This window comes from Phacochoerus africanus, chromosome 9 (assembly GCF_016906955.1).
Source record: "Phacochoerus africanus isolate WHEZ1 chromosome 9, ROS_Pafr_v1, whole genome shotgun sequence".
Classification (NCBI taxonomy): domain Eukaryota; kingdom Metazoa; phylum Chordata; class Mammalia; order Artiodactyla; family Suidae; genus Phacochoerus; species Phacochoerus africanus.
The window spans coordinates 113,145,233-113,159,761 of NC_062552.1; the positions used below are offsets into that span (position 1 = coordinate 113,145,233).

At 39.9% G+C, this 14,529-nt stretch overlaps 2 protein-coding genes across 5 annotated transcripts in view; one reads left to right on the plus strand and one right to left on the minus strand.

The window, feature by feature from the left end:
• The window catches only part of ZC3H14 (zinc finger CCCH-type containing 14), a 44,365-nt gene extending 35,926 nt beyond the window's left edge, over positions 1–8,439 (plus strand). For 2 of the 4 annotated variants that reach the window (XM_047797654.1, XM_047797655.1), the window contains 6 exons: positions 334–566; positions 4,503–4,623; positions 6,019–6,155; positions 6,447–6,535; positions 7,272–7,378; positions 8,312–8,439. In XM_047797654.1, the coding sequence (XP_047653610.1) occupies positions 334–566; positions 4,503–4,623; positions 6,019–6,155; positions 6,447–6,535; positions 7,272–7,378; positions 8,312–8,318 (694 nt within the window). In that variant the 3' untranslated portion in view covers positions 8,319–8,439. The remainder of the gene's footprint in view (positions 1–333; positions 567–4,502; positions 4,624–6,018; positions 6,156–6,446; positions 6,536–7,271; positions 7,379–8,311) is intronic. The other 2 variants (XM_047797656.1, XM_047797657.1) reach the window with 1 other exon arrangement.
• A 562-nt stretch (positions 8,440–9,001) lies between these two features.
• The window catches only part of EML5 (EMAP like 5), a 197,929-nt gene continuing 192,401 nt past the window's right edge, over positions 9,002–14,529 (minus strand). Inside the window, exons 40-42 of the mRNA XM_047797659.1 lie at positions 13,584–13,737; positions 12,636–12,736; positions 9,002–12,353 (exon numbers count right to left, since the gene is read on the minus strand). Coding sequence (XP_047653615.1) covers positions 12,317–12,353; positions 12,636–12,736; positions 13,584–13,737 — 292 coding nt within the window. The 3' untranslated portion in view covers positions 9,002–12,316. The remainder of the gene's footprint in view (positions 12,354–12,635; positions 12,737–13,583; positions 13,738–14,529) is intronic.

Consider the following 14,529-nt stretch of genomic DNA (forward strand, 5'->3'; position numbering starts at 1 on the left):
TTTGCGTTCTGAGGATCAGTGCTGATTTTTCAGTTTACTTTTCCTGTGACCCTATGAGGGTCAGATGGAGCTGGAGGTCAGGGTTGAGGGGAGCTTGCCCTGAGAGCAGCCTGGTGGGTTGCTGGCATTGCTGCCACAGTGATTGGCCGTAGCCCTTGTGTGTCAGCAGAAGTCCACTAATGCTGGACCTGGAAGTCCTACCAGGTCTTTTTTGTTAATGAGGAAACTGCAAAGCAAGCAAGGAAGTGATAGTTGTGTCGAAGGGCACTTTAGGAGGCTCAGCTTTCTGTGCGTGTTTCCCTAATTCTATGGTATTTTCTATCTGTCTGGCAGAGATCTTGTACAACCAGATAAACCTGCAAGTCCCAAGTTTATAGTGACGCTGGATGGTGTCCCCAGCCCCCCAGGATACATGTCAGATCAAGAGGAGGACATGTGCTTTGAAGGAATGAGACCCGCACACCACACTGCAGCCTCACACGAGGGACTCGCGGGTCTCCTCCACCCACAGCAGTTGCACTTGCTGAGCAGGCAGCTTGAGGACCCAGATGGTAGCTTTTCAAACGGTGTGTTGGGAGCTCAGACTTCTCCTTCTCAGGGTGCTGTCATGCGAAGGGCATCTTTGACATGTTTCTGTACCTTGAATGAATATTGGTTGGAGGACTTTTATTTCTAACTCAGTGGTTTTCAGACAAAACGACCAGTTAAATTTGAGACTGTTTGTCCCCTGTGTGTTTCGTAGCTGGGCTGTTAATCTAGTGCTAAATTGGAGTTCAGCAGTGGAAGCCATTTATGCTTGTTAAAGATGAACCACGGTTCTTGGTGCTTAGTTTCCCTTTTTTTTTCCCCCTTTAGAAACTATACTTGTTAACTTTCCCCTTGACCCAGCAGTAGTCTCTTGTAATTAACTTGACAGAAAAAAATCAATTCAGATTTTGATGCAATTTCTTCCTCAGTGAAGTTCCCTTGAAAGGGGTTTCTTGCTTAATTTCTGAAAATGTGTCTTAGAAGTTCAGAAAAAAAGTTAATTAATATTGAGGCGTGGTAGTTGGAGTCAAATGAACTCAATTCACATAGCGGCGTATTTTTGGGCGGATGAACTTCACAGCAGTGTTTTCTTCTCTCACTGGCTACCAGGGGCAGGTGCAGCCCTATTCTCTCCTGCACTTATGAGAGAGTGATAATCATGCTCCTTGTAGGAAACCTTCATGGGCAGGGGAGATAGTTACTGAATCATAAAAATGAACAGTATCAAGTAAAAAATTTAAAAATTTTTCCGAAGTAACCCTCTTCTTGGTAGAGATATGGAAATGTACTAAGTACCTTTTTCAGTCACTAAAAATAAAATAGCCTTTAGGGGGAGATCAGGAGTGAGTGAAGGAGATATGGCTGTTATCTTGAACGGAATGCTTTTTCTGCTGTGGTTTAGGATGGAGTATCATGGTTTTGATTGGTGGAGGGGTTGAAAATCTGACCATTGAAAGGAAGAAACGTTTTTAATGGTAACAAAGGTGGTAAGACCTGCAGTAGTGGAGTTCTCGTTGTGGCTTGATGGGTTAAGAACCCAACTAGTATCCATGAGGATGCAGTTTCGATCCCTGGCCTTGCTCAGTGGGTTAAGGATCCAGTGTGGCCACAAGCTGTGGTGTAGATCATGGATGCCACTCAGGCGATTCGATCCCCAGCCCGGGAACTTCCATGTGCTGTGGGTGCAACCCCAAAAAGACCAAAGGGGAAAAAAAAGGCAGTAGTTAGGAGGTCCAGATTTCTTGACCCTATCTATGTATTTTGTCTAAAATAAGATCCGGGTGGTTTTGGTTTTCAGTTTGGTAGTTTAATTTTTGGTATGTTAGAACCTGATTTCACTTAAATGTAGGCATTCATGTTGGGCTTTATTGGTATATATGTGACAACAGTGGCGCTCTAAATTGCATGTTAGTAAAAATTCTTGTTGGGCAAGTGTGTGCCCCTGGTGGAGAGAGCGGTGATGAGTGGTCAGCCTCCTTTACCTTTGCTTTGATCTGGAGCCCGCAGTGTTTCCCTGCTGCTCAAAGGTGAGCTCTGGAGTAGTAAGGCTGGGGAGACTCCACAAAGGCGCTCTGGTCTCTCTTCCTTTCCTCCTCCAAGCAGGGGTTTGAAACTATGGTGATTGCTTTGATGGCTTTTTATTTCAACAGCGGCATCCATTTTAAGCCACTCCCACCGGCCATTACATGGCAGCACAGATTTTATAGCTGGCAATAAAAAGCAAGTTTGCCTCTTAAACAGGAAGAGTTTTAATCACTTATGAAGTATATTAAAGAGAAAACCAGAGTTGCCACGTTTGTATCATTGATGTAATTTTTTCATCAGAAAGATAGTTTCCTTGTAAAGTGTTTAACTTCTCTAATCCTTTTTTTTTGGGGGGGTGCTTTTTAGGTTTGTCTGCACCCGTGGCATATGGAAGTTCCCAGGCTAGAGGTTGAATCAGAGCTCCAGCTGCTGGCCTACAACACAGCCACAGCAACGGGGGGATCCCTGACCCACTGAGCAAGACCAGAGAGCAAACCCACGTCCTTATGGATACTAGTCGGGTTCGTTACCGCTGAGCCACGCCGGGAACTCCATAACTTCTCTAATATTGCTTATGAGATCTAGCTCCTTTACTCTGTTTTCCAGCCAACCTGTTCTTGGGTTTTCTGTTAATTTCTTTCACTTGGTCTGGGTTTTCATGTATATGCCAGAGTTTAAAGTATGCTCTTTAGGAGGGGAGGGTAAGACACATTTTCTCTGCAGGAATTATGCAAAAAACATTTAAAATTGGAGAAAACTCCCCCTTCCAGCCCTATCTGTATTTTGAGACTAAGAATACTTTCATATCTTGGAGTTAAATAATGGATTTTATTGACTTTTTTTAAGTAGCATGGAAAATTTATGTCATACACAGTCCTATGACTCTGATGAGCTTCTAGCTGGGCTTCAGGATGGGACTTGTGAGCCTTGTTCTCCTTCATGCACACTGAGTTTGGGTGACCAGAACGATAAGTACCCCTGATACTGGTTGGGGTGGCATTGATTGGTTTTGATTGATTACGTATTTTACATTTGGGTTTCCATTGAATCATGAAATTGTAAGGAAGACATTATTTTCTCTCGGTGTAGATGAGGAAATAGAAGTTCAGAGATGTTAGGTAACATGTGCCCATAGTGTCTCGCTCAGCCAGTAAGTGCCAGCCAAGTTTGAACTGCATGACCTTGGGTAAGAGGACCAGAGGGGTGGTTGAAGTGACACTTGATTTCATTAACATGAGTGTGAACTGTAATACGTAATACCAGTGCTGCCCTTTTCTTTTGGCTAGGGTGTCTTAGGCCAGAAGCTTGGCAACTCTTTATGGCCTTCAGATGTAATTTTATTTGTTTTATTCTTTGTTTTAAATTTCAACTAGTTGCTAGCATTTAAAATTTAGGTATCAGATAAGAAGGTTTTTGGGAGTTCCTGTCATGGCACAGTGGAAACGAACCTGACTAGTATCCATGAGGATGCAGGTTTGATCCCTGGCCCCGCTCGGTGGGTTAAGGATCCAGCATTGCTTGAGCTGTGGTGTAGATTGCAGACGTGGGTCTGATCTGGCATTGCTGTGGCTGTGGTGTAGGCTGGCAGCTACAGCTCTGATTCGACCCCCAGCCTGGAAACCTCCATATGCCACTGGTTCAGCCCTAAAAAGACAAAAAAATAAAAAGGTTTTTAGCTTCCTGAATTGCAAGACAGTCTGGCACCACCACAAGTTCTGCGTCCCCCCCATCTTGTACTTGACGTTGTAAATGGACGCAGCCTGATGAGTGGAGCAGCAGTGAGCGTGCGGGTGGTTGGGGCACACACCTGCCCTCCAGTTTGCTCTTCTCCACTGTTGTTTCCTCCACGAGGCTTCCTGCCATCTCGTCACCTTGCACCCAGCCAGCCTCACTGCTTGGTGATCTGCCAGAACCCTGTAGGTGGTGACATTTGTGACTCATTTTAGGCAAAAATCTTGCCCTCCCTTTGTAGATACTGATATGAGTTTATCACTTGGGCTGAGAAAATTGCACATATCTCAGTGAATGGGCACAATTGTATTTAAACACTCCTCATCTTACCTGAATATGAGACTTAGTTGACATTTTTTATCGCCTGGTGTTTTCAGTTCCTGTTTCATTTTACTGGCTTCCTATTTGACATGCTTTCCTCTTTTATATTTAATTCAGTTGAAATAATTTTGAGAATTGGAATTTTTTGGTGAGAACTTGGACTCTAGGGTTGCAGCAAACTGTCTACTTGATGCTTTACAGTGAGAACTTAAGTTTTCTGGTAATCTCGTATGGGGTTCTGGTATCCGTGTTAATCCGATTACTTAGAATCTTTTATTTTGTGTAACTGTAGACATAGAAAAACAGAAGATTTTAAGACTGGATTTGAGGCAAAATTTATTAAAGGTGTCATGTCCTAAACTGATCATTAACAAGACACTTCTAATTCCCTTTTCTAGCTGAGATGAGTGAACTGAGTGTGGCACAGAAACCAGAAAAACTTCTGGAGCGCTGCAAGTACTGGCCTGCGTGTAAAAATGGGGATGAGTGTGCTTACCATCATCCTATTTCACCTTGCAAGTGAGTAGCAGCAAATTCATTCTGGTTTTTAGCTTAATTTCTACGTCCAGCATATTATTTTTTCCTGTGGACATGTTTGAGTCTAACAACTCAGTGCAACTGTGGCACTTGCTGTGGCTGTTTCAGGACAGCATACACTTGTGTGTTTGGTGGGGGAGGTAGGAAGAGGCTTCTTTTGCCTCATGCATTTGAGATACTGAAACTTTTGGGTTTTCTTGAGGATTCTGTACACTTAAGGAGATGAGTAAACTTGCGTTTATATCCATTGTGGTCACATACAAGTTTTAAGGTATTGGGGAAGAAAATACTTTTTCCTTTTTTTTTTTTTTTTAAAGGCCACACCCATGGCACATGGAAGTTCCCGGGCTAGGGATCAAATCAGAGCTGCACCTGCAGGCCTACACCACAGCCACAGCAATGTCAGATTCATGTCTGCAGCCTGCACCACAGTGCACGGCAACACCGGATCCTTAACCCACAGAGTGAGGCCAGGGATTAAACCTGCATCCTCATGGATACTAGTCAGGTTCCTAACCTGCCTGAGCTACAATGTGAACTTCAAGAAAATAAACTTGAGGTAATGAGAAAACATTTTGGACTTGAGTATAATTTTTCTTTGCCACTTGGTTAGTTCAGTTGAGTAAGCTTTGAGAGATGGCTTTTAGATTTTTTTTTTTTTTGTCCTATAGGTGGAATCTGTATCTTCTAATTTCCTTTAAGGAAATTTTGATGTGAGAATTACATAGATGTGTGTATAAGGAGACCATGGAATGAGTCTTTTTATTTTTATTTTTTTGTAGTGCAGTGCCTTGCACATATTGTGTTCACCAATTTGGGTTTACTCCATAAAGTATTACAGACATAGACCGTATAGAGTAAGTGATGTTTCTCATTATCACAAAAAACCCTTCTCTCTTTCAGGGTGGTGTGTCTTGAGCTACCCCCGGCTTTGGAATAGACAGTTGTGTTGTTTTGATAGCTGGCCTCATTTAAAAATGGAATTTCTAGAATTCCCATTGTGTCTCAGCAGTAACTAACCTGAGTAGTATTCTCAAGGATGTGGGTTCAATCCCTGGCCTCACCTAGTGGATTAAAGACCTGGCATTGCCCTGAGCTGTGGGTAGTTCGAAAATATGGCTTGGATCCTGTGTTGCTGTGGCTGTGGTGTAGGCCGGCAGCTGCAGCTCCGATTCGATCTCTAGCCTGGGAACCTCCGTATGCTGCAGGTGTGGCCCTAAAAAGCAAAAAAAAAAAAAGTTTCTTTTTTTTCCTGTTTCTTCTACCTTCGTCTAAACAAGTAGTGATGGAAGAGAAGTATAAAGGATCCTCTCTGCAAAAAAGCTAATAATGGATTGAGGAGATTAAATGTGAATAATATGTTTTTTTCTTTTATAGAGCTTTCCCTAACTGTAAATTTGCTGAAAAATGTTTGTTTGTTCATCCAAATTGTAAATATGATGCAAAATGTACTAAACCAGATTGTCCCTTTACTCATATGAGTAGAAGAATTCCAGTACTGCCTCCAAAACCAGGTTAGTGACTTTATGCAGTACTATAAAAAGTGGAAAATGACTTTTTGTGACTATAAGCTGAATTAGAAACAAGGATTGTTTTAGAAATCATTGTGCCAGAATCAGTTAATCTAAAGCACCTCTTTAGAACGAACAAGTGTGCTCAACCTGTAGTATTCAAAAATATTTTCTTGACTAATATATAAATCTTATGGTTTTTAATTTAAAAGCGGTTCCCATGAAACATCAGCAGACTGCCTTAACAATTATTTTGCCCAGTAACTTTGATCTTTGTCCTTACTTTTGTGGCAGTTACAACACCAGCACCACCTTCCAGTGGTCAGCTCTGCCGTTACTTCCCTGCTTGTAAGAAAATGGAATGTCCCTTCTATCATCCAAAAGTAAGAACTTTCATTTTCCCAAAAATGAATTCAGTGATAACCTCTCCATAGAGACTTGTAAGATCACTAGCAAACTAAATCAAATGAAACCCACCCCCAGCCCACCCCCGGTTTAACTTTGTTGAACTTTAAGGTCTTTAAGACCTTGAAGTTACTCCTTCATTGTCCCTGAGCCTGTCTGGCCAACTGATTTGAAAGGATTTCATGTTAGTAGCTAATCTCTGAGGACAGTGAAACTCACCGTTGCTCGTCAGTTTCCGTGCCTCCCCCAGAGAACGTGTTCCCCCTCCCGGCTCCTCATGCTGGAACTGAGATGGTGAAACCCAGTAGTACTCGATGATACGGTCCATGCACAGCGGTTTGAACTGTGTATTAAGATTGCCTGCTGTATTTCCAGCTGTCTCAGTGCTCGGTATGAATCATCTCTGAAGAGGCAGCCTGAAAGCCATATGAAAGGCCTTCACCTTCACCTGCACTGGGGCATAGATGAGGGTGAAAAATGCAATGGGTCTTGGGCAGGGTGTGCAGGATCGTTATTACATTGACTAGAGGAAGTTCCTTGTGAAATTTAACTGTTATTCTTTGACCTGGATTTCGTGTTCAGTGGGGCTTCAGCAGTATTAAAATGAGTGTTATAGACCATCTCTGTGTCCCCATTAACGTTAGGGTGGGCTGGTGGTTGTGGTGTTTTGGTATTAGCTTTGCAGACATTGTTGAGACTCTTCTCTGTCTTTAGCACTGTAGGTTTAACACTCAGTGCACGAGACCTGACTGTACATTTTACCATCCCACCATTACTGTACCACCACGACATGCCTTGAAATGGATTCGACCTCAAACTAGGTAAAGGCTAAAATTAGTTTTTCTAATGTCATTTCAAATGCTTTTCTACTGTCTAATTTCTTAGATTTTTAAGTACATAGATTTGGAGGTAACTTATTCTGATTTTTCTCTGCTGTTCAGAGTTTTATACAAGGGTTTTTTTGAAAAATAATTTACTGGAGCTCCTGTCGTGGTGCAGCAGAAATGAATCCAACTAGGAACCATGAGGCTTCGGGTTTGATCCCTGGCCTTGCTCTGTGGGTTAAGGATCTGGCGTTGCTGTGAGCTGTGGTGTAGGTCACAGATTTGGCTTGGATCCCATGTTGCTGTGGCTGTGGTGTAGGCTGGCATCTGCAGCTGCAATTAGTTAGACCCCTAGCCTGGGAACCTCAATATGCCACCGGTGCAGCCCTAGAAAAGACAAAAAAAAAAAGAGAGAGAGATGGGTAATTATAAAACACTGAAAGGAAGTTTCAAAATATTTTTACTATGGCCTGTAAGTTTAAATGCATATGTTATCTTTTATGTACCTTATGTAATCAATTATTCTTTTACAAATCTTATACTTATATTGTTATCTGTAGACAAATACTCATTGTCTGAAAATACCCAACTTCTTTGTCTTTTTTTTTTAATTTTTTTATTTATTTTTTTTAGCTATTTCTTGGGCCACTCCCACGGCATATGGAGGTTCCCAGGCTAGGGGTTGAATCAGAGCTGTAGCCACCGGCCTACGCTAGAGCCACAGCAACGCAGGATCCGAGCCGCCTCTGCAACCTATACCACAGCTCACAGCAACGCCAGATCGTTAACCCACTGAGCAAGGGCAGGGATCGAACCTGCAACCTCATGGCTCCTAGTCGGATTTGTTAACCACTGCGCCACAACGGGAACTCCAATACCCAACTTCTTAACTGAAGTTAATTGAAAAAATTTTTGGTTTTGTTTACTCAGTGAATGACATCCAGTCCTACCTGGCAGAAGACTGTGGAGCTTGAAAGTTTCCATCTACTGATGAAAGATATTCTACAGAATTTGTCAAATCTTTGAAACTTGGAATATATTGCTTTCATAATATGAAATTTATTGCCTATCTGAAGTGTCTAATTTTTCAAGTTTGTAAGTTTATTAAGTGATTTTATTAACATTGGGTGTTTTTGTTTTGACTATGAGAAGAGTTTAAGGAAAAGCTGAATTCTATTAAAACATTTGAGGCGTGTTTGTACACTGCTGTTTTCAAGTATCAGCATTTACAACGTGGTGTGATACCCTTGTCAGTCCTGATCGTCCAATTTGAGGCTACGGTGTCGCTGTGTGTATAGTGAGAGGTACCTGGGGGTGTCTTTATTCCAGAAGTCGACAGCTGCTTTCACTTGTTCCACTCTGAAAACAGGAGAGGCCCACAGTGCTGAGGTGGCTTAAAACAGTTATTCAGTCCTACCTTTTAACTTTAAGTGACTTTAGTTTGGAAAGCATGAGACGAACTTGTGGGGTGGCTTGCCACTTCGGTAAATGGTTCCCAAGTATCTAATCCCTTGCTTTCTGAGAAGGGATGAGTGAGGTGGGGCATGTACAGTGAAAACAGTTGGAGTGGCAAGGGCAAAAAATATGAACAAGTCCTTAAAGTGCTTTCATTTACTGTTTACAGATGCTTTTTAAATAAATATTTTGGGGATCTACATTATCACAAAATTATACAAAATTTTTTGTAAGTATATACATAAGGTATCAGAACAAACTTTAAATCCACAAGATTATAGCTATACATATATATTCTCACATTCTGAAAAATAACATTCTCAGAAATAACTCCACAGAAAATAGTTATTACTGAAGATAATTTTTTAAATGTAAAAATTAGATTTAAATAGTATATTTTAAATGACAAACTATATAATTACAGCTATAAGGTGGGTAAACGGCAAAACAGGAGTAAACTTTTGGACTACTGAATGAAAATAGGGTTTTGTGTGTGGTTTTAAAATTTGTTAAGGCAAGAAGTGTCAAATGCTTTAGAATTAAAATAATAGGTCACTGATTTTAAAGACTTGATGTAGTTTTTTAAAAAGTAAAGCTAAAAATCAGTTAGAAAAGCTAAAAGTTGGTTAATGCAGAAGGGATAGTAATGACTCAAAAACATTCTCAGGACCAAATTAACTATTAAAAAAAACCCAACTTATTGACTTGCTTAATCATATACCCAAAGGATAATAAAACTACATGTGTAAAAGTCCACATTGGCGAGCCTAAAAACCAGCAGTCTCTTGTCTTATGGCCATTGCCTTTCCATTGAGAGAAGATTAACTCATTCGTTATTAAACCATCTTTTAAGTTACACTTTGTTGTGCTCATCAGGCTTGAAACATGAGAAAAAGTCAAAGCACACAGCATACTTAAAGCTATTGTGTAGCTAGACTTAGATGAAATGACAATTCCATTTCATTCTAAAAAGTTTCACTCCATTGACTTTAAGGCATTTGTTCATTCCATTGTTAACTTACTTGAGATATTCTGTAGAAGAAATTTGTTTTAAATTGTATTTCCAGAAATGTAAACATTTTTAGTATCATCACTTATAAATGGAGTATATATAGTGGTATTCGCATAATTCCACTATAAAGAACATATGGAAAACAAGGGCTTAAGCGGTTTAGTTGAGCCAATTTTACAAGGAAATAACATGCTAAAATCAGATGTGTGTGTGTGCGCGCGCTATTTAATAGACACAGCCTGGAGACACGTGTAAGAGTTGAATCTTTCAGTTGCTATGGTTTATGGGCAAGCTAAACCATATATTTTTTTGGTGAGAGTATTTGTTGATAACTTGGTCCAAAGTGAACCACCATCAAAAAAGATGACAAGGAAGGGACTGCATGTGGCTGGCAGTCCACAGTGAGTGGCACCAGGCTGCAGTGTGCTTTGGCATGCGTTACACACAAACGGACTAAAGGTACCATGAGAAGGCTCACGTTACAAATTTGGGAACTTAGTCAAATACTGCACATAAAAATAATTCTCTGGGTTAAAAAAAACAAACACAGGGCAGAAGCTACATCATTCACCTTCCATTAGCTGATGGCTGGGACAAGCAAGGTGGTTGTGAATGACACTTAAAATCAACATGACCTTTAGTCATGAAACTAGCAACAGTGATTAAGGCTGACTTATTGGGTTGGCCGCTTGCAAGAACTTTTTGGAGTTTCATCCTATAAGGTTTACTTGCTTAAGGTTATTAAGTTTCTGCCTGCACGGCAATGGAACTGGAATTTTTTTTTTTTTTTTTAGCCAAATGCAGGCAAACTTGACTGAGAAGGAAAATTTGAAACTGAAACAGCCTCAAAAATAGAGGGAGAGTGTGGTTCAGGGGAATTTTTTGCTTTAATTTATTGATTGCTCCTTTGTAATATACATGAATAGAAATTTAACATTAGTACAACGTAAAATTGGGCTTAATAAGGGAGAATCCATTGATACGGAAAATGAAAGAAAATCATTGTATGTTTTAAGCTTCTTCACTACGAACATCCCAGTTGGTTCTTCAGACTGCTCTTCAGGGCCTTAAAACCAACCAGGATCAGTCACTGGCTAGGCTTTCCATGACATAGTACAGCCATCTCCGTTTTTAATACTTACAAGGTGTTGCATATAGAAAACATTTCCAGAAACCCGATGGGGTCTATTATGCTACAAAGATAATTAACACATAGTAAAATAAAAATTCGTAGGACCAATAGAACATCTTAAACTTCTTCATACTTAGAAAAATATATTTTTTAATAGTAGTCTACATAATTTCCAATCTTCAGGAAACTACAGATAAGCTAAACGGCAAATTCCTGAATGGCAAGTACTGATCTTTGGCAGCATTTAATGTGAAGAGGAGTAAAGATCTAAGAGTTGAGCCCCAATCCACCAAAAAGGAATTTTTATAGACAAGTTTTACAAGTGGACCTATATTCATTCCTTTTGGGAGTCAGCCTATGGGGTGGCATACATCTAACTAAAATTTCTCCAATAGAAAAAAAGCTATAAAAATTTTATTTCATTGCTAAATTGTATAACTTTGTAAACGTGAACTTATTAACACTTTAGTTTACATGTTAAACAAATGTTTCTATTAGACTACAACTTCAAATATTCACTATTTGCTCCTAGTTAAATACTATTGCTATTTAAAAACCTTAGACTGTACACCAGTGAAAATGGTTATTAATCATACTACTTTTTCATTAGGATATAATCATGTTTTACTGTTTTAATTATAGAGATTAATTCTGAACATAAAAAGATTGACAGCTCAAAAATGAAAATGCAGTGATATGATTTGGATTTGTTCCTGAATTTAAAACTGCCAGGAGAAAAATGTCCTTTCTAAACAGGACTTTGTTAATGCTTAAGAAGCTTGTCTGTATTTTTCTTAGGGAAAATGATGTTCACCTTTTAAAAAACTGTGATTCTTTAGAGTGATGGTGTATTTCCTTCTGTAAACACAAGGATAAAATATTTTAATAAACAGTGACGTTGAAAATAAAATATAAATTCTAAAAAAAAAAAAAGTTTTGCTAAAAAAAGGATGAAAATTATCCAAGTTGGGTTTTTAAGGTTTTGGTTTGTTTCTTGAGGAGCACTTTATCCTAAACCTCCCTAGCAGGTCTGCCAAATCTGCACATGAATGGGGGCTTGGCTTTCCTATCAAGTATTTATTCAGTCCTTCCTTGAAGTGTAATTATCTGGCAGTGTGTGGAATATGGACAGTTATCCAGTGCATATGACAAGTATTTTGAACTTATCGATCTTTTACTATTTTGATGAGTTTGGGCATTTATCCTTATTACAATCTTTTAAATTAGCACCACTTGACCATGCAGGGTTTAGTTCTGTTTCTTTTTTCCCCCTCTTGCGTAGTTCTGGTTTCCCAAGGCTGTTAATTTATAGAGTCTTCTCAGCATCCATTATCTTTCAGTGAGGCATATGTACACATCTCCAGACAAATAAACTGCAATCAGAGAAAAAAACTACAGTGAGTTCCTTATATTTCTACATATTCAGAATAGTTTGTAATGTTTTTAGTGAAGTTTTCAAATCATACATGTATACAGGTTTTCCTCCTTAGCTCCTCTTACTCCATGTTTACACAGTATGCAACTTTAAGGAACCAGGTAGTTATGCTACTTTATGATGTTGACTAGCTGAGTCCATAAGTTGAACCTGCTGAAGACAGTCTAGTAAAAGTCTAGTAAAAGACAGTCTGCTCTTTTTCTTGGGCTAAGTTACCAACCTGCAGTCGTCACCTCCAGCACTAATAACATGTCGGTCACCACTGGTAAATCGAATATTTGTCACATGGGGTGAGTGACCCAAGAACCTTTTGTGCTTTGCCTAAAAAACAATAAGAAACAAAGCTCAGGGTGTGTGACGAACACAAAAGTTAAAGAAGTTCCTATCAGAAACCACAATCTCCATCACAAGGGCTGTAGAGAGAGTAAGCAGTTCTGACCTCGGCCGATGATTAAATGCTTTTTCAGAGTTAGTAAAAGATCTGCATGGAAAAACATTTGAAATTTGGTAACTGAGTAAAAGGTTTCATAAAAGGCTAATCAGCTTTTTTTAGGATCGTTTACAAAGATAGTATTACTTGGGTTGGCAAGGGGAGATAATTTTTTCTTTTTCTTTAATTTTATGGCAGTACTTGTGGCATATGGAAGTTTCTGGGCCAGGGATTGAATCTGAGCCCCTGCTGGATCCTTTAGCCCACTGTACTGCAGTGGGGCTCCAAGGGGTGGAAATTTCTAATAGCATTTATATCAGAGTAATGAATTTAGGAAGTTTGGGAAAAATTTTAGAATCACAAATTTAAAATTTTTAAAGTATTTTCAAGTCAGGAGACAACGTTTTAGCTATCGTGTGGGGGGAAGTACTAATGATCAGAAGTCTAGGCGTTCCCGCTGTGGCTCAGTGGTTAACAAACCTGACTAGTATCCATGAGGACTTGGGTTCGATCCCTGGCCTTGCTCAGTGGGGTTAAGGATCCAATGTTGCTGTGAGCCTTTGTGCGTAGGTCGCAGACAAGGCTCGGATCCCGTGTTGTAGGTGTGACATGGGCCGGCAGCTGCGGTTCCGATTAGACCCCTAGCCGGAAAAACCTCCATATGCTGGGATGCACCCCTAAAAAAAGTCTAAGTCAGGCGTAAAAGTATATAAAATAGTAAACTCAACATAAACTTACAAATTTTTCAGGACATGGAAAGTCAAATAACTTAACCATGCCAAAGTCATCTCCTGTGACAAGGCTGATTCCTGAATGAGAGACACAGGCACAGCTAACATCGGCTTTCTCCGCATGTCTGGACCAGATTCCCATAACTTCATCTCCTAGAATACTAGAGAGAAGGAATAAAAAGTCCACCATAACAAACACATATAGCTAAACAAAGAGTTCACTGTCACTTAATTTCTAAGTGCCTAATTATGTTATTTAAAATATAGCAAGGAAATTATAAGGTGGTGTCTGGAAGCCTGAATTCCACCTGGGATGTTATTTCCCCTGCCCTTTTCTTAGTGAAGTTTTATAACCCTTTAATAAAAATTAATGCTTTATGAGAGCTGGTATAATTAAAACTGTTTATGCTACAGGAATTTGATGGCATTTTTCATTTTCATTGATGGTTACATCTCTTCTACGGCCAGCAAAGTTGAACACATATATAAGGTTTCATTTCTGATAGCTGCTAGCGATAGCATTCCTTTAGAGAGAGAAATAATACAAGTGCCTAACAGCACCTAATGTAGATTTTTATTGTCTCCTATTAAGCCTACTGTTATGCTGCAGTGGATAATGAACCCGACTGGTATCTATGAGGATTCAGGTTCAGTCCCTGGCCTCGCTCAGTGGGTTAAGGATTCGGTGTTGCCATAAGCTGTGGTGTAGGTTGCTGTCCCAGCTCTGATCCTGTGTTGCTATGGCTGTGGCGTGGGCCGGCATCTGCAACCCCAGTTCGACCTCTAGCCTGGGAACTTCCATAATGCCACAGGTGTGGCCCTAAAAAGGAAAAACAAAAAACCCTACTATGTAAAGGACCTATCTTTCAAGTCACAACTTCTTTTAATTAAAAGAACTTGTATGTTCGATCAAAAGGGGTCCCAGCATGAGTATATCCTCTTGGAAAGAATTC